We start from the raw sequence: 18129 nt of genomic DNA on the forward strand, positions 1-18129 counted from the left end.
GCAATTATTTGTTTGAGGTGGCGTCCTCAGCATAAAGTAGCAAAGCAAAGTACAATACGTTATTAACAGTGATGGAAGTTTAAACAACAGCTTAAAATATATACATATTCAATTGAAGAGAATTAACGTTCATACGTCAGGCGTAATATGTATAAATTGGAAATTTGTGGTAAGATCTTATGGGAGCAAACTGGTGAGGTCATCGATTCCTAAGCCTACACATTACTTAATCTGACTTAAACTAACTTATACTATGGACAACACACACACCCATGCCCGAGGGAGGACTCGAACCTCCGACGGGGGCAGCCGCCCGGACTGTGGCAAGGCGCCTGCGACCGCTCGGCTACCCCGCGCGGCCGTAACATGTATAGATAGTTACAAAATCAAAGAGCTTTTCTTTCTTGATAAATGTACAAAAAACCTAATGTAAGAGCCACTTAGTATAACGATGCTATTGACAAGTCTAAGAAATGACGGCTTTATGATAGATATACTGGCATGCAAGAATTATTGCAAACTAGATTGGCAAAGAACGTAACCTGCGATCTTGGGGACCGCAGGAGAGCATGAGCATGAATTAATTGTTATGCTACAAAAAGCCGCGGCCTTAGGCTAATGTCGTTGTGCATGTTTTCGTACACAAACAATTTTTTTTCACAAAAGTAAACCACATAACATATTTTCAGTTAATCATACGTGACAATGAGAAGAAGGTGTTCGACAAGAAATAACTAGCCCTGTTGTAGCAAAAGACAATGTAAAATATGCCTTCATATCCGACTCGGGCCCATATTGCGAAAAAATCGCACGTCTTTAAAAAAGGACAGGTAACTATATCACCAAGCACCAAGCGCACTTACGGATTGCACTGCGAGTTTGTATAAGTTACATGGAACTAGGAAGCTGGAACATTTGCTAACGTCAAGAATACAGGAATAGTCAGTCTTTTTTAATCGACTAGACGACATCTGTGTTACACATCCGATCCCATTTGGTACTTACCTGACATTGATAAATTATTGGTATTTTAGACTATTGGTTATTCCTCGTATTTTTATGTCTTTTCTTAACAATCTCGATCACACGAATGACGCATAAATCTTATATACGAGGGCTGTTCAATAATTTTTTTTTTGACGGCATACCTGTACTCATCCTCATGATTTTAATGGTCCTTCTCAAAGAAAGTAGTCTCCCATGAATGCGATGCACTTGTCCTTGCGTTTCTGCCTGTCTTCAAATACATGCTGGAAACCATTTTTTGAGAGGTCCTTCAAAATAGCCTCATGTAGGGAATAGAAAAAAAGTCATAAGGGGCTAAACCCGGACTATAGGGAGGGTAAGGGATGCAATTTGCTGCGAAGCATTATCGTGGTGCAGCATCCAGCCTGCTTCACGGAAATGTGGTCTTTAGAGCCTGATATGGACTTGCTGTGTTTTCAAGACATCCCTGTAGTATTGTCCAGTTACTGATGTGTGTGCAGGAACAACATGCTGATAAACCATTCCATGAATGTCAAATAATTATGTGCTAGCCCGTATTTGGACCAATTTGTATTCCTATAATTTTAGTTGAAATCTACTCAAGATTTATTTTTCAGGATCCCATGTACCGAGCGGTATAGCGCAGTGGTTAGCACACTGAACTCGCACTCGGGAAGACGGGTCAAATCTGCATCTGGCCATCCCGATTTAGGTTTTCCGTGATTTCCCTAAATCGCTTAAGGCAAATACCACAACGGTTCCTTCGAAAGGGCACAGCCGCTTATCTTCTTCATCGTTCCCTAATCCGAACTTGCACTATGTTTCCAAAGAACGCGTTGTCGACGGGACGTGATACACTAATCTCCTACTTCTCCTCCAGGATGCCACGTAACAAGCCTAAATACCAAGCCAAAAGGCAAGGGCAAAAGGAAGACATGGGACCCTTTGAAGATGACTGAAGCCATCTCGGCTGTAAGGGCGAAGTAAATGGGAACTCTAAATGCTGCAAAAGTTTATTATGTACCTCCCTCCACCCTGCAGACTTTAAGTGAGAGGGGACTGATGGCCTCAGATGTTAAGTCCTATAGTGCTCATTTAAGTGAGAAAACAGATCTTACTCCAACTGCTGCTGCCAGTGCTAAGCTAGGTAGGCATTCTGTTTTATGACCACGTCTGGAAGAGGAGCTTGTTTCTTACTTGTTGACTATGGAATAAAGGTTTTTTGGTAATACTTACCCGACTTGAAATGAATGGCGTTTATTTTAGCAGAGAGAAATAACATTAGCACACCTTTCACTGCTAAAACAGCTGGTAGGAATTGGGCAGATCCTTTCCTGAATCGCCATTCATCTCGCCTATTGATTCGTAGGCCCTGAGGCACTTCTTTCTCAAGAGAATTGGGCTTCAACAAAGAAAAGTTGCAGCTTTTTACTAACTGTTGGTAGAGGCTTACAATAAACACCAGTACGCATCGGATCGCATGTATAACACTGAAGAGACTGCAAGTAATTGGCAGAAAGGGAATGCACTAAATTGCAGCCCTTGTTTTTGCTGAAAAAAGGTTGACTATAACATTCATACCTTGCATAAGTTCATCAGGACGTTTTGCTTCTCCTGATATTATTTTTCCCAGGACTATAATGTCGCACCAATTGATTAAAGGTGCTCGTCCAGGAAACATCGACCGAGCCTATCCCTCCAATTGGATACAAACTCATTTGTTTACAGAGTACGTTCGACCACTGCATCAAAACGGTCAAGGCAACTGAAGAGTCGCCCGTTCTCCTTGTTTTAGATGGACGCTACAGACATGTTCGCAACCCTGAAATGATTGATTAGGCCCAGATGAAACACACTTGCGTCATTTCATTGCCATCCCAATCAACACATAAGGTCCAGTCTCTCGATAAAACTTTCATGGGACCATTTAAGGGCTATTACAGTAAGTGGGCAAGACAGTATATATGTTCATAAATCTGTTACAGCATATGAAGTAACGGATCTATTCGGGAAACCATTCATACTGGTCAAATTGCAGTAAGTGGTTTTGGAAATTTGTGGTAAGGTCTTACGGGACCAAACTGCTGAGGTCATCGGTCCCTAAGCCTGCACCCATACCCGAGGGAGGACTCGAACCTCCGACAGGGGGGGGGGGGGGGGGCTCACAAACTGTGACAAGGCGCCTTAGACCGCGCGGCTAACCGGTTTTAAAGCGACAGGGATTTATCCTATGAACAAACATCCGCACCAGCGCAAGAGTCTCTTACCTCATCCAACCCTCAGCCAGGATCTTCGCGAACGGATAACACAGAACCTCTAACGGTAGACATACCAAAAAATTCAGGATTATCCTCTCCTCAGCCAGGAACGTTTTCGGAATTTTCTCTGCCCATTCCTTCCTCGTCAAACGCACAACCTGAAACTTCGTCTCTTGTTAGCCCTTAGACATTTCACCTGGACCCACAGAGGCGATAGAGGTCTGAAAGCTGCAAAAGTTTGCTTGATTACAGGATCACCGTCCAAAGAAGAGTTCATAAGTTCCTAGGACAGGTTCTTGAAGAGGAAGAGACAGCTAACTATTCCTGATCGAAAGCAGATTCCAAAATCAAACAAAGAAGGCAAGAAAAACAAAAAAATCCACAGAAGAAAGAGAAAGTCGACCATCTTCGTCTGACGAATTGTACACTGAAGCGTCAAAGAAACTGGTATAGACATGCTTATTCAAATACAGATATGTGAACAGAATACGGTGCTGCGGTCGGCAACACCTATATAACACAAGAGTCTGGCGCAGTTGTTAGATCTGTTCCTGCTGCTACAATGACAGGTTATCACGATTTAAGAGAGTTTGAACGTTGTGTTATAGTCGGCGCGCGAGCCATAGGACATAGCATCTCCGAGGTAGCTATGAGGTGGGGATTTTCCCGTACGACGATATCACGAATGTGCCGTGAATATTAGGAATCCGGTAAAACCTCAACTCTCCGATACCGCTGCGGCCGGAAAAAGATCCTGCAAAAACGGGACCAACAGCGACTGAAGAGAATCGTTCAACGTGAGAAAAGTGCAACCCTTCCTTCCGCAAATTGCTGCGACACGAAGCTTTACGCCTCACCTGCACCTCTCGACACCGATATTGGACTGTTGGTTAATGGAAACATGTTGCCTGGTCGGCCGAGTCTCGTTTCAGATTGTATCGAGCGGATGGACGTGTACGGGTATGGAGACTGCCTCATGAATCCATGGACTCTGCATGTCAGCAGGGAGCTGTTCAAGATGGTGGAGGCTCTGTAATGGTATGATATGGACCCCTGATACGTCTAGATACTACTCTGATAGGAGGCACGTACGTAAGCATCCTGCCTAATCACATGCAACCATTCATATCCATTGTGCATTCCGACCGACTTGGGGAATTCCAACAGGACAGTGCGACACCCCACACGTGCAGGATTGCTACAGAGTGGCTCCAGGAACACTCTTCTGAGTTTAAACACTTCCGCCGTCCACCAAACTTCCAGACATGAATATTATTGAGTATATCTGAGATGCCTTGCAATGAGTTGTTCAGAAGCGATCTCCACCCCCTCGTACTCTTGCGGGTTTATGGACAGCCCTGCAGGATTCATGGTGTCAGTTCCCTCCAGCACTACTTCAGACATTAGTCGAGTCCATGCCACATCTTTTTGCTGCGCTTCTGCGCGCTCGCGTGAGCCCTATACGATGTTAGACAAATGTACCAGTTTCTTCGGCTCTTCAGTGTATAATGAGGTTGAGCCTGTCCTAGACGACGAGGAAAATGATTTAGAGCTTTTTGAAAACCGCACGCCTTCTGGGACAGATGTATCGTGCTTATTCTGCGAAACCCCATATCCAGCCGACGCCAACGGAGAAATTTGAATTCAGTGTATCCAGTGCCGTACGTGAGCGCGTACTGAACGTGCAGTGATGGACAGTGGAATTTATATTTGTGATTATTGCAAATAAACTTGCATAAACTTGCACTTCAAATATCAAACATGTTTCTAAATATTTTTTCCTTCATGTTAAAGATAGCCCATATTTGGACCCAAGAAAAAAGTCGGCGTTTTGTATTGGTTTTTGAAATAAATTATTTAAAATAAGAAGAATGTGTTTTAATTGTTTAATCCCCCATAACTTTGAAGGGCACATATTATAGTACCATCCACGATTCCTTCAATAATTTAATTGTTAAGAGGAAAATGTTACTGTATAAAAACTTTAGCTAGTCTATATTTGGACCCTTTCCTCTACATATTGCACATTAGGTGTGAGACCAGATTAGTGTTTGCATGCACGCGTGCTTATCTTAATCCTGTGATATTTATTTGAGATATATGGCGTAGAAGGCAGAATTATCACACAGTTCAGAGTTTCTCGAGAATTACTTCGATATTCTGCCTTGGAATACCATTTCAGTTCCACCAAAAACTCTCATATACGAGCGTTGATAAATAGTGGCAACTATTTATTCACAACCGATACAAAAGAGTTACATTTTTGCCCTGCTACTGTCCTTCAAAATAGTCACCAGCGTTGTGTAGAACCCGTTGCCAGCGATGTGTAAGGCATAGTATACCGTTAGCAGAGCCTGCTCTGTTGATGGTGCGAATGGAGCGTCTACTGCCCGTCGAATCTCTGGAACAGTTCTGAAGCGAATGCCACGAAGTGGTTCCTTTATCTTCGGAATCAAATCAAAGTCATAAGTACTTAAGTCCGGGAAGTATGGTGGGTGGTACAGTACTTCTCAGTCCCATCGACCGAACAGAGCAGCCACAGGTTGCGCTGTATGCGCCCGCGCATTGTTTTGCAAAATGATGGGTGGGTTGCGCAGAAAGTGTCACCGCTTCTTCCGCAAACCTGGCCGTTTTTGAAGCGTCACCTGCGACCAGCTGTTAGCTAGGAATATATTTTTTCCGTTTACATTCTTATTCATGGACGCTAATACTCACATGGCAACTTCCTTGCATCGGGAAGTGTTTAGAATTCACAGTAGCTGCATACAGTGTTAAAAGCTTTTTCACATCTACATCTACGTGATTACTCTGCTATTCACAATAAAGTGCTTGGTAGAGGGTTCAATGAACCACCTTCATGCTGTCTCTCTACCGTTCCACTCTCGAACGGCACGCGGGAAAAACGAGCACTTAAATTTTTCTGTGCATGCCCTGATTTCTCTTATTTTATCGTGATGATCATTTCTCCATATGTAGGTCGGTGCCAACAGAATGTTTTCGCACACGGAGGAGAAAACTGGTGATTGAAATTTCGTGAGAAGATCCCGTCGCAACGAAAAACGCCTTTGTTTTAATGATTGGCACTCCAGTTCACGTATCATGTCTGTGACACTATATCCCCTATTTCGCGATAATAAAAATCGAGCTGCCCTTCTTTGTACTTTTTCGATGTCATCCGTCAGTCCCACCTGATGCGGATCCCACACCGCACTGCAGTACTCCAGAACAGGGTGGACAAGCGTAGAGTAAGCAGTCTCTTTGGTAGACCTGTTGCACCTTCTAAGTGTTCTGCCAGTGAATCGCAGTCTTTGGTTTGCTCTACCCACAATATTATCTATGTGATCGTTAGAATTTGGGTTATTTGTAATTGTAATCCCTAAGTATTTAGCTGAATTTACAGCTTTCAGATATGTGTGACTTATCGCGTAATCGAAATTTAGCCGATTTCTTTTAGTACTCATGTGAATAGCTTCACACTTTTCTCTATTCAAGATCAATTGCCACTTTTCACACCATACAGATATCTTATCTAAATCATTTGCAAGTCGTTTTGATCATCTGATGACTTTACAAGACGATAAATGACAGCATCATCTGCAAACAATTTAAGACGGCTAACCAGATTGTCTCCTATGTCGTTAATACAGATCAGGAACAACAGGGGGCGTATAACACTACCTTGGGTAACGTCGAATATTACTTCAGTTTTACTCTAAGACTTTCCGTCTATTACGAACTGCGACTTCTCTGACAGGAAATCAGTCTCCAGTCTCCAGTCGCACAACTGAGGCGATATTCCACAGGCACGCGGTTTGGTTAGAAGACGATTGTAAGGAGTACCGAGTACACAGTGCCACTACAAAGGCGAAAGTCGTGCCTTAGCGTGCACAGTATTGGTCTTTAATCGACGAACGACTGACCTAATGCTACATTGAACATCACGGACGATTCTGGCCTCCTCCAATGTTTATTGGATTCAGTGATACCAAAAACATAGGTTCTTCGCCCATTTGCTGACGGTTTCACCAAATTCTGGTTCTGACCATATAATACCCATTCATTCCAATGTTAATTAAAACCCTTCTTCATATTGTAATAAGTTTTATATGGACTCAGTTTCAGTTAAGTATACACCGATAAGCCAAAACACTGGCCACTGCGAAGGTGGATAACGTCTGGTCGCGTTGGGGGCGCGCGACACTGTAACATAAGTATGTAAGCTCAGAAACAAGGACGGACAAGCGTCCTAGCGAAGATATGTCAGATATGTCACAGTTTTTCCTGTCAGAGCGGTCTCAGTTATTAGTAATTGACGGAACGTCATCGAATGAAACAAGTCATTTCTGGCGTTCCCCAAGGTAGTGTAATAGGTCCTCTGCTGTTCCTTGTCTATATAAATGATTTGAGAGACAACCTGAGCAGGGGTCTTAGGTTGTTTGCAGATGATGCTGTCATTTACAATATATATTCATGATCTAGCAGAACCTTTCGCAAATGATGCGACTGCCTACAGCAAAGTCTCAATGCAAGAAGACAGTATCGATTTACAGGATGTCTTGCAGAAGAGTGATGAATGGTGCAGGCTACTGTAGTTGACACTGAACGTAAGTAAATACACACATCAAAAAACGTTTTGCATCACCTCCGTCCCGAGAGTTCAGGAACCTGTACAGAAAATTGGAATAGAGATCAACATAAACCTCATTTCCACCCTTTTATTGCTCATGAAAACTACACATTGCATGTTGTACCACCATACACCGAGACCTTCAGAGGCGATGGTCCAGATTGCTGTACACACCGGTACCTTTAATACCCAGTAGCACGTCCTCTTGCATTGATACATGCCTGTATTCGTCGTGGCATACTGTCCACAAGTTCATCAAGGCACTGTCGGTCCAGATTGTTCCACTCCTCAACGAAAATTCGGCGTAGATCCCTCAGCGTGGTTGGTGGGTCACGTCGTCCATAAACAGTCCTTTTCAATCTACCCCAGGCATGTTCTATAGGGTTAATGTCTGGAGAACATACTGGCCACTCTATATCGAGCGATGTCGTTATCCTGAAGGAAATCATTCACAAGATGTGCACGATAGGGAAGATGTGCACGATAGGGGCCCGAATTGTCGTCCATGAAGACGAATTCCTCGGCAATATGCTGCCGATACGTCTGCGCTATCGGTTGGAGGATGGCATTCACGTATCGTACAGCCGTTACGGTCACTTCCATGACCACCAGCGGCGTACGTTGCTCCCACATAATGCCACCCCAAAACAGCAGGGAATCTCCACCTTGCTGCACTCGTTGGACAGTGTGTCAAGGCGTTCAGCCTGACCGGGTTGCCTACAAACTAGTCTCCGACGATTGTCTGGTTGAAGGCCTATGCGACACTCATCGGTGAAGAGAACGTGATGCCAATCCTGAGCAGTCCATTCGGCATATTGTTGGGCCTATTCTTACCGCGCTGCATGGTCTCGTGGTTGCACGAATAGCATTATTCAATATGGTGGCTTTGCTGTCAGGGTTCCTCCGAGCCATAATCCGTAGGTAGCGGTCATCCATTGCAGTAGTAGCCCTTGGGCGGCCTGAGCGAGGTATGTCATTGACAGTTTCTATCTCTCTGTATCACCTCCAAGTCCGAACAACATCGCTCTGGTCCACTCTGAGACTCCTGGCCACTTCCCTTGTTGAGAGCCCTTCCTGGTACAAAGTAACAATGCGGATGCGATAGAACGGCGGTATTGACCGTATAGGCATGGTTGAACTACAGACAACATGGCCCGCATCTCGTGGTCGTGCGGTAGCGTTCTCGCTTCCCACGCCCGGGTTCCCGGGTTCGATTCCCGGCTGGGTCAGGGATTTTCTCTGCCTCTTGATGGCTGGGTGTTGTGTGCTGTCCTTAGGTTAGTTAGGTTTAAGTAGTTCTAAGTTCTAAGGGACTGATGACCATAGATGTTAAGTCCCATAGTGCTCAGAGCCAGCCAGCCACAACATGAGCCGTGTAATTCGTTCCTGGTAGAATGACTGGAACTGATCGACTATCGGACCCGCTCATGCATGGTTGTTTACTTCTTTGGGCGGGTTTAGTGACTTCTCTGAAGAGTCAAAGGGACTGTGTCTCTGATACAATATCCACAGTCAACGTCTATCTTCAGGAGTTCTGGGAACCGGGGTGATGCAAGACTTTTTTTGATGTGTGTGTTGTACATACTTATGAAAAGAAAGCCACTATTGCACTACTATACTACTGACGACAAATTGTTTGAAACAGTTTCAAGAAGTAACTATCTAGAGCGATCTTATGTGGAATGACCATATAAAAAAATGGCAAGAAAAGCAGATGACAGACTGAGAGTCATAGAAAGCCCCTTAAGGAAATGTAACTCATCCACGAAGGAAGCGGCTTACAAGCCGCTTGTTCCACCGATTCTAGAGTATTGTTCATCAGTATCAGCTAGGACTGTCAGAAGAGATAGAGAAGGTCCAACGAAGAGCCGTGCATTTCATCACGGTATCGTTTAGTTGGCGCGAGAGCGTTACAGATATGCTGTATGAGCTCCTGGTAGACGTTACACGAGAGACGTTGTGCATCACGGAGAGGTTTGCTATTGAAATTTCGATATAGAACTTTCCAAGAAGAGTCGGACAACATGTTACTTCCTCCAATACACAACATGCGTGATGACCACAACGTGAAAATATGAGAAATTCTAGTCAGTACAGAGAGCTATCGACAATTGTTTTTTCCAGTCGCTATTCACGAGTGCAACAGGGATGGGGAGATCAGTTAATGGTACCACAAGTATCCTCCACCACACAGGATTAGGTAGCTAGCGGAGTACGATGTAAATGTAGATGTTACTCATAATGAAATGTGCAATGACGATTTAGTTGTTACCGTAAGTTCCCGAACTGAAAAATCAACGCTTAATGACGCAACGAAGCATTCGCGAGAAGCAGAACCAGAGGATTAAAGCTACGTCTGGTTCTTCGTGTTGCATAAGCTCGGTTTCCACCTCGGCTGTACCTTTAACACGCGTTTGTGTGCTAACAGATACAGCGCCGAAGTATTATTTACTTTAAACCTATAATTCAGCTTTTGATAAATTTTTCTTCAGATTAAGTTACGTTTCTTAGTTACAATATATCGCACTTGAGTGGCATCTGCTAACTGGTCATAAATAAAGCGATTAGAGACGACAGCTTTAGAATGTAAATACACTATGCTACATTTATTTACTTTCACTATATGGTGTTTGGATCACCGTAGATAATTTCAGTTAGCCTTTACAAATTACTATCACAAGACAATCAAGATCTTTTCATCACTGCTACTGAAATAGTTATATACCCTATACTGGACGTCCCCGGAGGAATCGTCAACATTTATGGATATGACATGAACGATCATTCCAAGCAAAAACGTTTAGTAAACATGATCCCTAAAATGCATACCTTAAGACCTACGATAATGTGAAATAAATGTCTTCTGCTGCAAGGTCTTTGCTTTCCATATTTTGAGAGTTCGAAGTATGGATCAAAACAATGAAAAAATGTGCAGTGAACGTGGTCTCTGCAGTGGATACCTTAAGAGACACGAACACTTGTACATATTCGCTAGTGTGAAACACATCTCGTCTCCTGAACAGGTGTTCACAGCTCTTACTCAAGACTCCATGTTCACAGCACATTTTTTTTCTTGTTTTGGTCCTTACTACCTCCTCCCAAAATATGAAAATTAAAGAGTTAGTAGTAGAAGAGATTTGTTTCACAGTACCGAAGATGAAAAAGTGTCATAGCTCTTAGGGTACGCATTTTAGAGCCCTTTTTAATCGAAGTTTTTGCTTCCAATAATCGTTCCTGTTATATACCTGAGTACTGACCATTCATTGTGTATTAATAAAATTTTCTTACGATGATAGCACGATTTTTAGTTTTTATTACCTTTACACAAACGGGATGGTGACAGGTGGATTTCATGGGAGTTCTATAGTGCGAGTCATTAACTGCGCAGTGATCGGCCTATCAATGGACGGGGCTGGCGGCGTGCTTTAGTTGGCTGGCATTGCTGTGCACATCTGTGTTCGACAATGCACTTTGCGTGTCTCGCAGCTTGGAGAAGCTCGGACCTCTGGCATTGCTAGAAGTGTCTCCTATAGACTGTCATGGCTTAGAGCTGTAGTTAAGTGTATGTCATGATAGCGGCTTCACTCTGAAGATTAGCAGTGAAGTTCCACACTAGGGCAATTCCTCTCTTAACGTTCTGCATAGTTTTCAGCTAATGTCTATACATCTGATTGGCCAAATCATGTTGTTCTTCTCGCCCATCGAATTATTTAGCAATAACTTTAATATCTGCTGAGCATACCTTTCGTTTCCCAGGCTACAAAGACAACGCACTCGCCAAGGCATTTTTTCTCAGAGGGCCTCTTCCTTTAAGGCAAGTGACGTTTTCTCTATTGCTGCACACATCTCGAGTCTTGACGTCATTCTGTCAGCTCGGACTTCTAAAAATCGCGTTTACTTCTATTATTTCTTTATTTACTGAGCTAATTAGTTACATGTTCCATAGATCATCTGAACGATTCTTTTATCGAAATAATGTGGAACGAGTCAGTTTACAGCACATGAATACGTGATTACTCATTAGTGTTGACATAAATGAACTTGTTTTTTACAAGTAAGCTGATTTTAAATAAAAATTCGTCCATAGAAAAGATTTTGTCCAGGAGAAATGATTTTTGATTAGACTTTAGACTTGCTTTGCTGCCTGTCAGATTTTTATGATTTTGGGCAAATGATGAAAAATGTTTGTTTCTGTGTATTTAAGTCTTTTCTGAGGCATTGAGAGCCTTAACGATGGGTATGAAAGTAGCGTTTTCTTCTAGTGTTGTAGGTATGACCAAAACAACTTTTCTCAAACAGTGATGGATTATTTATGACGAATTTCATTAGTGAATATATGTATTGTGAAGTTGCAGTTAAAATACCAATCTCACATAAGAGGCATCTACAAGATGATTGCGGGTAAACACCACGTATACTTCTTAAAGCTCCTTTTGTACAATCGTTACTTTATTTCTAAGTGATCAGTTACATCAGAAAATTGCTCCGTAAGACATTATTGGGGGCTGGCGGAACGGGGGGGGGGGGGGGGGGGGGAGCGAAGATATGTCTGGAATTTGGAATTGACTCGTTTGTTTCCAAGATTAGTTACTGTACAAAGAGCGAAAGTAGCTGAATTTCAGTATTTCAGTATTATGCTTCCTACAGTTCCAGTTTTCATGAGCATCTACACCAAACAATGTGGAGCATTCTAACCTGTTTATTGACCGCTCTTTTTTTGCCACATGAACTGTTGGTATGTCTCTAGAAGATTATTGTAAATGATTGAAGCGATTTCAGGAATTCCTGAACTACGTTAATTGACACATTGTTACAAAACTGGAGACTCATACAGAAAATCTCAAAAAGTTTTGTATTGTTGCACCCACACTTCAGATTTCTGCCACAAGAGTGCAACAGTGAGCAGATAGGCAAGATGGCAACAGGCGCTGGCAAAGCGTATACTGCGCGTGAAATGCATTCACATCAGTCTGCCATAACAGTGCAAGACACTTTATAAGGAAGTTCAGCAAAGATCCACCAACTGCCAACTCCATTCGGCGATAGTACGCGCAGTTTAAAGCTTCAGGTTGCCTCTGCAAGGGGAAATTAACGGCTCCACTACAGGACACGTGTATCTGGACGCGCTGGAGAATTTGCTCATGCCACAATTGGAGATCGACAGTGTGGACTTGATTTAGCACGAGGATAGTGCTCCTCCCCACTTCCATCAAGCGATTCGTGAATTCTTAAACAGGAAATCGAGAAACCGGTGTAACAGTCGTGATGGGGTTGATGATAAGCTATTCATGTCATGGCCTCCACACTCTCCAGACCTAGCCCGATGCGATTTTTTTTGTGTAGGGTTTTATGAAAGATTCAGTGTTTGTGCTTCCTCTATCAATAAACCTACAAGAACTGCGAGCTCGCATCAACAGTGCTTTTGAGTAGATCGGTATGGACATGCAGAGCAGAACTTGGGAAGAACTTCATTATCGACCTGAGGTCTGCAGAATCTGTAAGGGATATCACATGGAACATTTGAAATATGTAAAAAAAAAAAAAAAAAAAAAAAAAAAAAAAAAAACTTTTCAGAATTTCTGTGTGTGGTCAAATCCCTGTGACAATATGGCAAATAATATGGCTGCAGGAAATGTATGAAATCGCTTCGATCATTTATAATGACCTTTTAGTTGTACAGAACTGAAAATAGTGTGTTTTCTCAAAACTCAGAGAAAGTCCACTTTCAGAGAACCGTCTCGTAATTCTTTGAAAAACGTCATTAATAATCTCTCCTGTGGCTTTCTCTCTAATTGTATTTACTATACCACTAATATCGTCTGCAAAAAGTATCAGTTCTGCTTATTGCAACTTAAGTGCAATGTCATTCACCTAGGAAAGGGATGGGAGTGGACCCAAAATTGAACCTCGTGGAGCTAACGTTTGCTTTTGCTATACCCCAGTAATATGCGCTTGGTCCATGTCCAGTCAGTCACTGCAGGGACGTATAACATGCAGTAAATGGTTTAGGAGGGGAGGGGCGTCTTTATGGTCCTGTGGCTCCATGTTCAGGCCAAGTACTTGCGGTTTAGGTGCCGAGAGACTGGCTCCTCCTCAACTCCCATCCACATATGTGTGGCGTCAACTGGACATCGTCTGGACGATATATAATACACTGCTGGCCATTAAAATTGCTACACCACGAAGATGACGTGCTACAGACGCGAAATTAAACCGACAGGAAGAGGATGCAGTGATATGCAAATGAATAGCTTTTCAGAGCATTCACAAAAGGTTGGCGCCAGTGGCGACATCTACAACGTGCTGACATGAGGAAAGTTTCCAACCGATTTCTCATACACAAACAGCAGTTGACCGGCGTTGCCTGGTGAAACGTTGTTGTGATGCCTCGTGTAAGGAGGAGAAATGCGTATCAACACGTTTCCGACTTTGATAAAGATCAGATTGTAGCCTATTGCGATTGCGGTTTATCGTATCGCGACACTGCTGCTCGCGTTGGTCGAGAACCAATGACTGTTAGCAGAATATGGAATCGGTGGGTTCAGGAGGGTAATACGGAACGCCGTGCTGGATCCCAACGGCCTCGTATCACTAGCAGTCGAGCTGACAGGCATCTTATCTGTATGTCTGTATCGGATCGTGCAGCCACGTCTCGATCCGTGAGTCAACAGATGGCGACGTTTGCAAGGCAACAACCATCTGCACGAACAGTTCGACGACGATTGCAGCAGCATGGACTATCAGCTCGGAGACCATGGCTGCGGTTACCCTTGACGCTGCATCACAGACAGGAGTGCCTGCGATGGTGTACTCGACGACGAACCTGGGTGCACGAATGGCAAAACGTCATTTTTCCGGATGAATCCAGGTTCTGTTTACAGCAGCATGATGGTCGCATCCGTGTTTGGCGACATCGCGGTGAACGCACATTGGAAGAGTGTATTCCTCATCGCCATACTGGCGTACCACCCGGCGTGATGGTATGGGGTGCCATTGGTTACACGTCTCGGTTACCTCTTGTTCGCACTGACGGCACTTTGAACAGTGGACGTTACATTTAAGATGTGTTACGATCCGTGGCTCTACCCTTCATTCGATCCCTTGCGAAACCCTACAACTCAGAGGGATAATGCACGACAGCTTGTTGCAGGTCCTGTAAGGGCCTTTCTGGATACAGGAAATGTTCGACTGATGCCCTAGCCAGCACATTCTCCAGATCTCTCACCAATTGAAAAAATCTAGTCAATGATGGCCGAGCAACTGGCTCGTCACAATACGCCAGTCACTACTCTTGATGAACTGTGGTATCGTGTTGAAGCTGCATGGGCAGCTGTACCTTCACACGCCATCCAAGCTCTGTTTGACTCAATGTCCAGGCGCATCAAGGCCGTTATTATGGCCAGAGGTGGTTGTTCTGGGTTCTGATTTCTTAGGATCTATTTACCCAAATTGCGTGAAAATGTTAACACATGTCAGTTCTAGTGTAATATATTTGTCCAATGAATACCCGTTTATGATCTACATTTCCATTTGGTGTAGCAATTTTAATGGGCAGTAGTGTAACTGCAATGTCATTCACATAGGTAAGGGATAGGAGTGGACCCAAAATTGAACCTTGTGGGCCTAACGTTTGCTTTTGCTGTACCCCAGTAATATGCCCTTGGTCTATGTCCAGTCAGCCACTGCTCAGGCGTATAATATACAGTAAATGTTTTAGGAGGGGAGGGGCATCCTTATGGTCCTGTGGCTCCATGTTCAGGCCAAGACCTTGCGGTTTAGGTGCCAAGAGGCTGTGGTTCCTCCACACCTCCCACCCACATATATATGGGGTCAACTGGACATCGTCTGGACGATATATCTTTATAAGAAGTCTCAAGTTCTATAGTAGGTAGTAATTTCGTTGGGCCATACCGTTTTATCCTCCTTTTTGAGGTCGCGTACGTAGTTTGCAGCCACGATCCTCGAGGCAAGTTGTAGAGCTTGCTGGTAATGTGCGGGCAGGTGGCGCGGCAGAGCAACATGTGGCGCGCGGTGATACCGCTGCACTACTGCTCGTCGCCGCTGGAGGACTGGCTGCAGGACACGGACCTGCGCTTCCAGTTCGGTATCAGCTTCGCCAAGGGCCGCGGCCTGGTGAGGCGCGCCGACGCCATGGTGCTGGTGAGCGGCTGGCGGTCGGGCTCGGGGCACACCAACACCGTTCGCGTCGTGTACGCCAGCGGCTCGGGCGAGGAGCCGCCCGTGGAGGCAGAGTCCAGCAGCGACAGCGATGGGGAAGCAGTGCCGTCGGCGGCGGAGGAGGAGGCGGAGGCGGAGGCGGAAGGCGAGGGGGAGGCCGCCGAGGAGGCCGCGCCCGAGTAGCGCCTGTCACGCTCTGTCAGCTCAAGCAAATAAAGCCACCAGCCTCAACCTACAGTTCGCTGGCGAGTAGTAACGCCTCTTCTGTAAGACTGCACTGGCTGCCTTCAGTCCAAAAATGGTCAACTTAGTCAATACAGGGTTCCTCGCGCAAGGCGAAAGTGTATACGATATCGGTTGCCCGAATCTCAGTCTGTTTTCGTTCATAATGAAGTTTGCCATCGGAGCTATCCAAACAAATCCCATGAGAGCGAAAAATAAAAATCTGGCTCTATGTCCCAGTACGCTATAATGGAATTTAGTCGAATTAAATCACACTGGAATTAGATCAGGATCTGAGTAGTGGTCGAATTTTACTATTTAGGAAGCAAAATAACTGACGATGGCCGAAATAGACAGGATATACACTGAGGAGACAAAAGTAATGCGGTACCGATATGCGGTAATATCGCGTACAAAAGGGTATAAAACGGCAGTGCATTCACGGAGCTGTCATTTATACTCAGATGATACATGTGAGAAGGCTTCAGACATCATTATGGCCGCACGACGGGAATTAAGAGACCTTGCACGCGGAATGGCAGTTGGAGTTAGACGCATACGACATTCCACTTCGGAACTCGTTAGGAAATTCAGTATTCCGAGATCCACAGTGTCAAGAGTGTGCCAAGAATACCAAATTTCGGGCATTACCTCTCACCACGAACAACGCAGCGGCTGACGCCCTTCACTTAACGACCGAAATCAGTGGCCTTTGCGTAAAATAGAAGTTGCTAACACACAAGCAAAGCCGCGTCAAATAACCGCAGAAATATACGTGAGATGTACGAAGAACGTATCCTTAAGGAAACTGGAGAAATTTGGCGTTAATGGCTTATAACAGCAGCCGACAGAAGCGAGTATCTTTGTTAACTGCACGACATCGCCTGCAACGTCCCTCCTGGGCTCATGACAATATCGGTTGATACCTAGACGACTGAAAAACCGTGGCCTGGTCAGATGAGTCCAGATTTCAGCTGGAAAGAGCTGATGGTATGGCTCGAGTGTGGCGCAGATCCCATGAAGCTATGGACGCATGTTACTGACAAGGCACTGTGCAAGATGGTTGTGGCTCCATAATGGTGTATTTACATGGAATGGACTGGATCCTCTGGTCCAACTAAATCGATCATTGACTGGAAATTGTTATGTTCGGCTACTTGGAGACCATCTGCAGCCATTCATGGACTTCATGTACCCAAACAACAATGGAATTCTTATAGATTACAATGCGCCATAATAGATTTTTTCGCGATTGGTTTGAATAACATTCAGGACAATTCGAACGAAATATTATGCCACCCAGATCACCCGGCATGAATTCTATCGAACGTTTATGGGATGTAATCGTTACGTCAGTGCGTGCTTAAAATCCTGCACCGGAACCCTTTCGTAATTATGGACGACTATAGAGGCAGCGTTATTTCTGCAGGGGACTTTCAATGGCTTGTTGAGTCCGCGTCACGTCGAGTTGCTGCAGTACGCCGCGCAAGAGGAGGTATCCCACGACTTTTGTGCCCTCAGTGTAAAATGCAGGCTGGCTATAACAAGAAATACGTTTCTGAAAAGAGGAATTTGTTAACATCTAATATAAACTTGCTAGGAAGTTTTTTCTGAAAATATTTTCATGGAGTCTAACCAGGTATGAAAGTGGAACATACACGACAAACAGTTCAGAAAAAAGAAGAATAGAAACTTTTGAAAATTGATGCTACATAAGAATCTTAACGATTAGGTGGGTAGGTATAGTAACTAAGGAGGAAGTACTGATTCTTATTAGGGGAAAATCAAATTAATGGCACAAGGTGACTAAGACACGGGATCGTTTAATAGGACACGTTTTGAGACGTCAAGATATCA

At 44.2% G+C, this 18129-nt stretch overlaps 1 protein-coding gene across 1 annotated transcript in view; it reads left to right on the plus strand.

Moving 5' to 3' along the window:
- LOC126440775 (pyruvate kinase-like) overlaps positions 1-16233 on the plus strand; it is an 84968-nt gene extending 68735 nt beyond the window's left edge. The window contains exon 6 of the mRNA XM_050090676.1: positions 15874-16233. Within this exon, the coding sequence (XP_049946633.1) occupies positions 15874-16233 (360 nt within the window). The remainder of the gene's footprint in view (positions 1-15873) is intronic.
- Positions 16234-18129: the final 1896 nt, after the last annotated feature.

Source organism: Schistocerca serialis, chromosome 1 (genome assembly GCF_023864345.2).
Source record: "Schistocerca serialis cubense isolate TAMUIC-IGC-003099 chromosome 1, iqSchSeri2.2, whole genome shotgun sequence".
NCBI classification, from domain to species: domain Eukaryota; kingdom Metazoa; phylum Arthropoda; class Insecta; order Orthoptera; family Acrididae; genus Schistocerca; species Schistocerca serialis.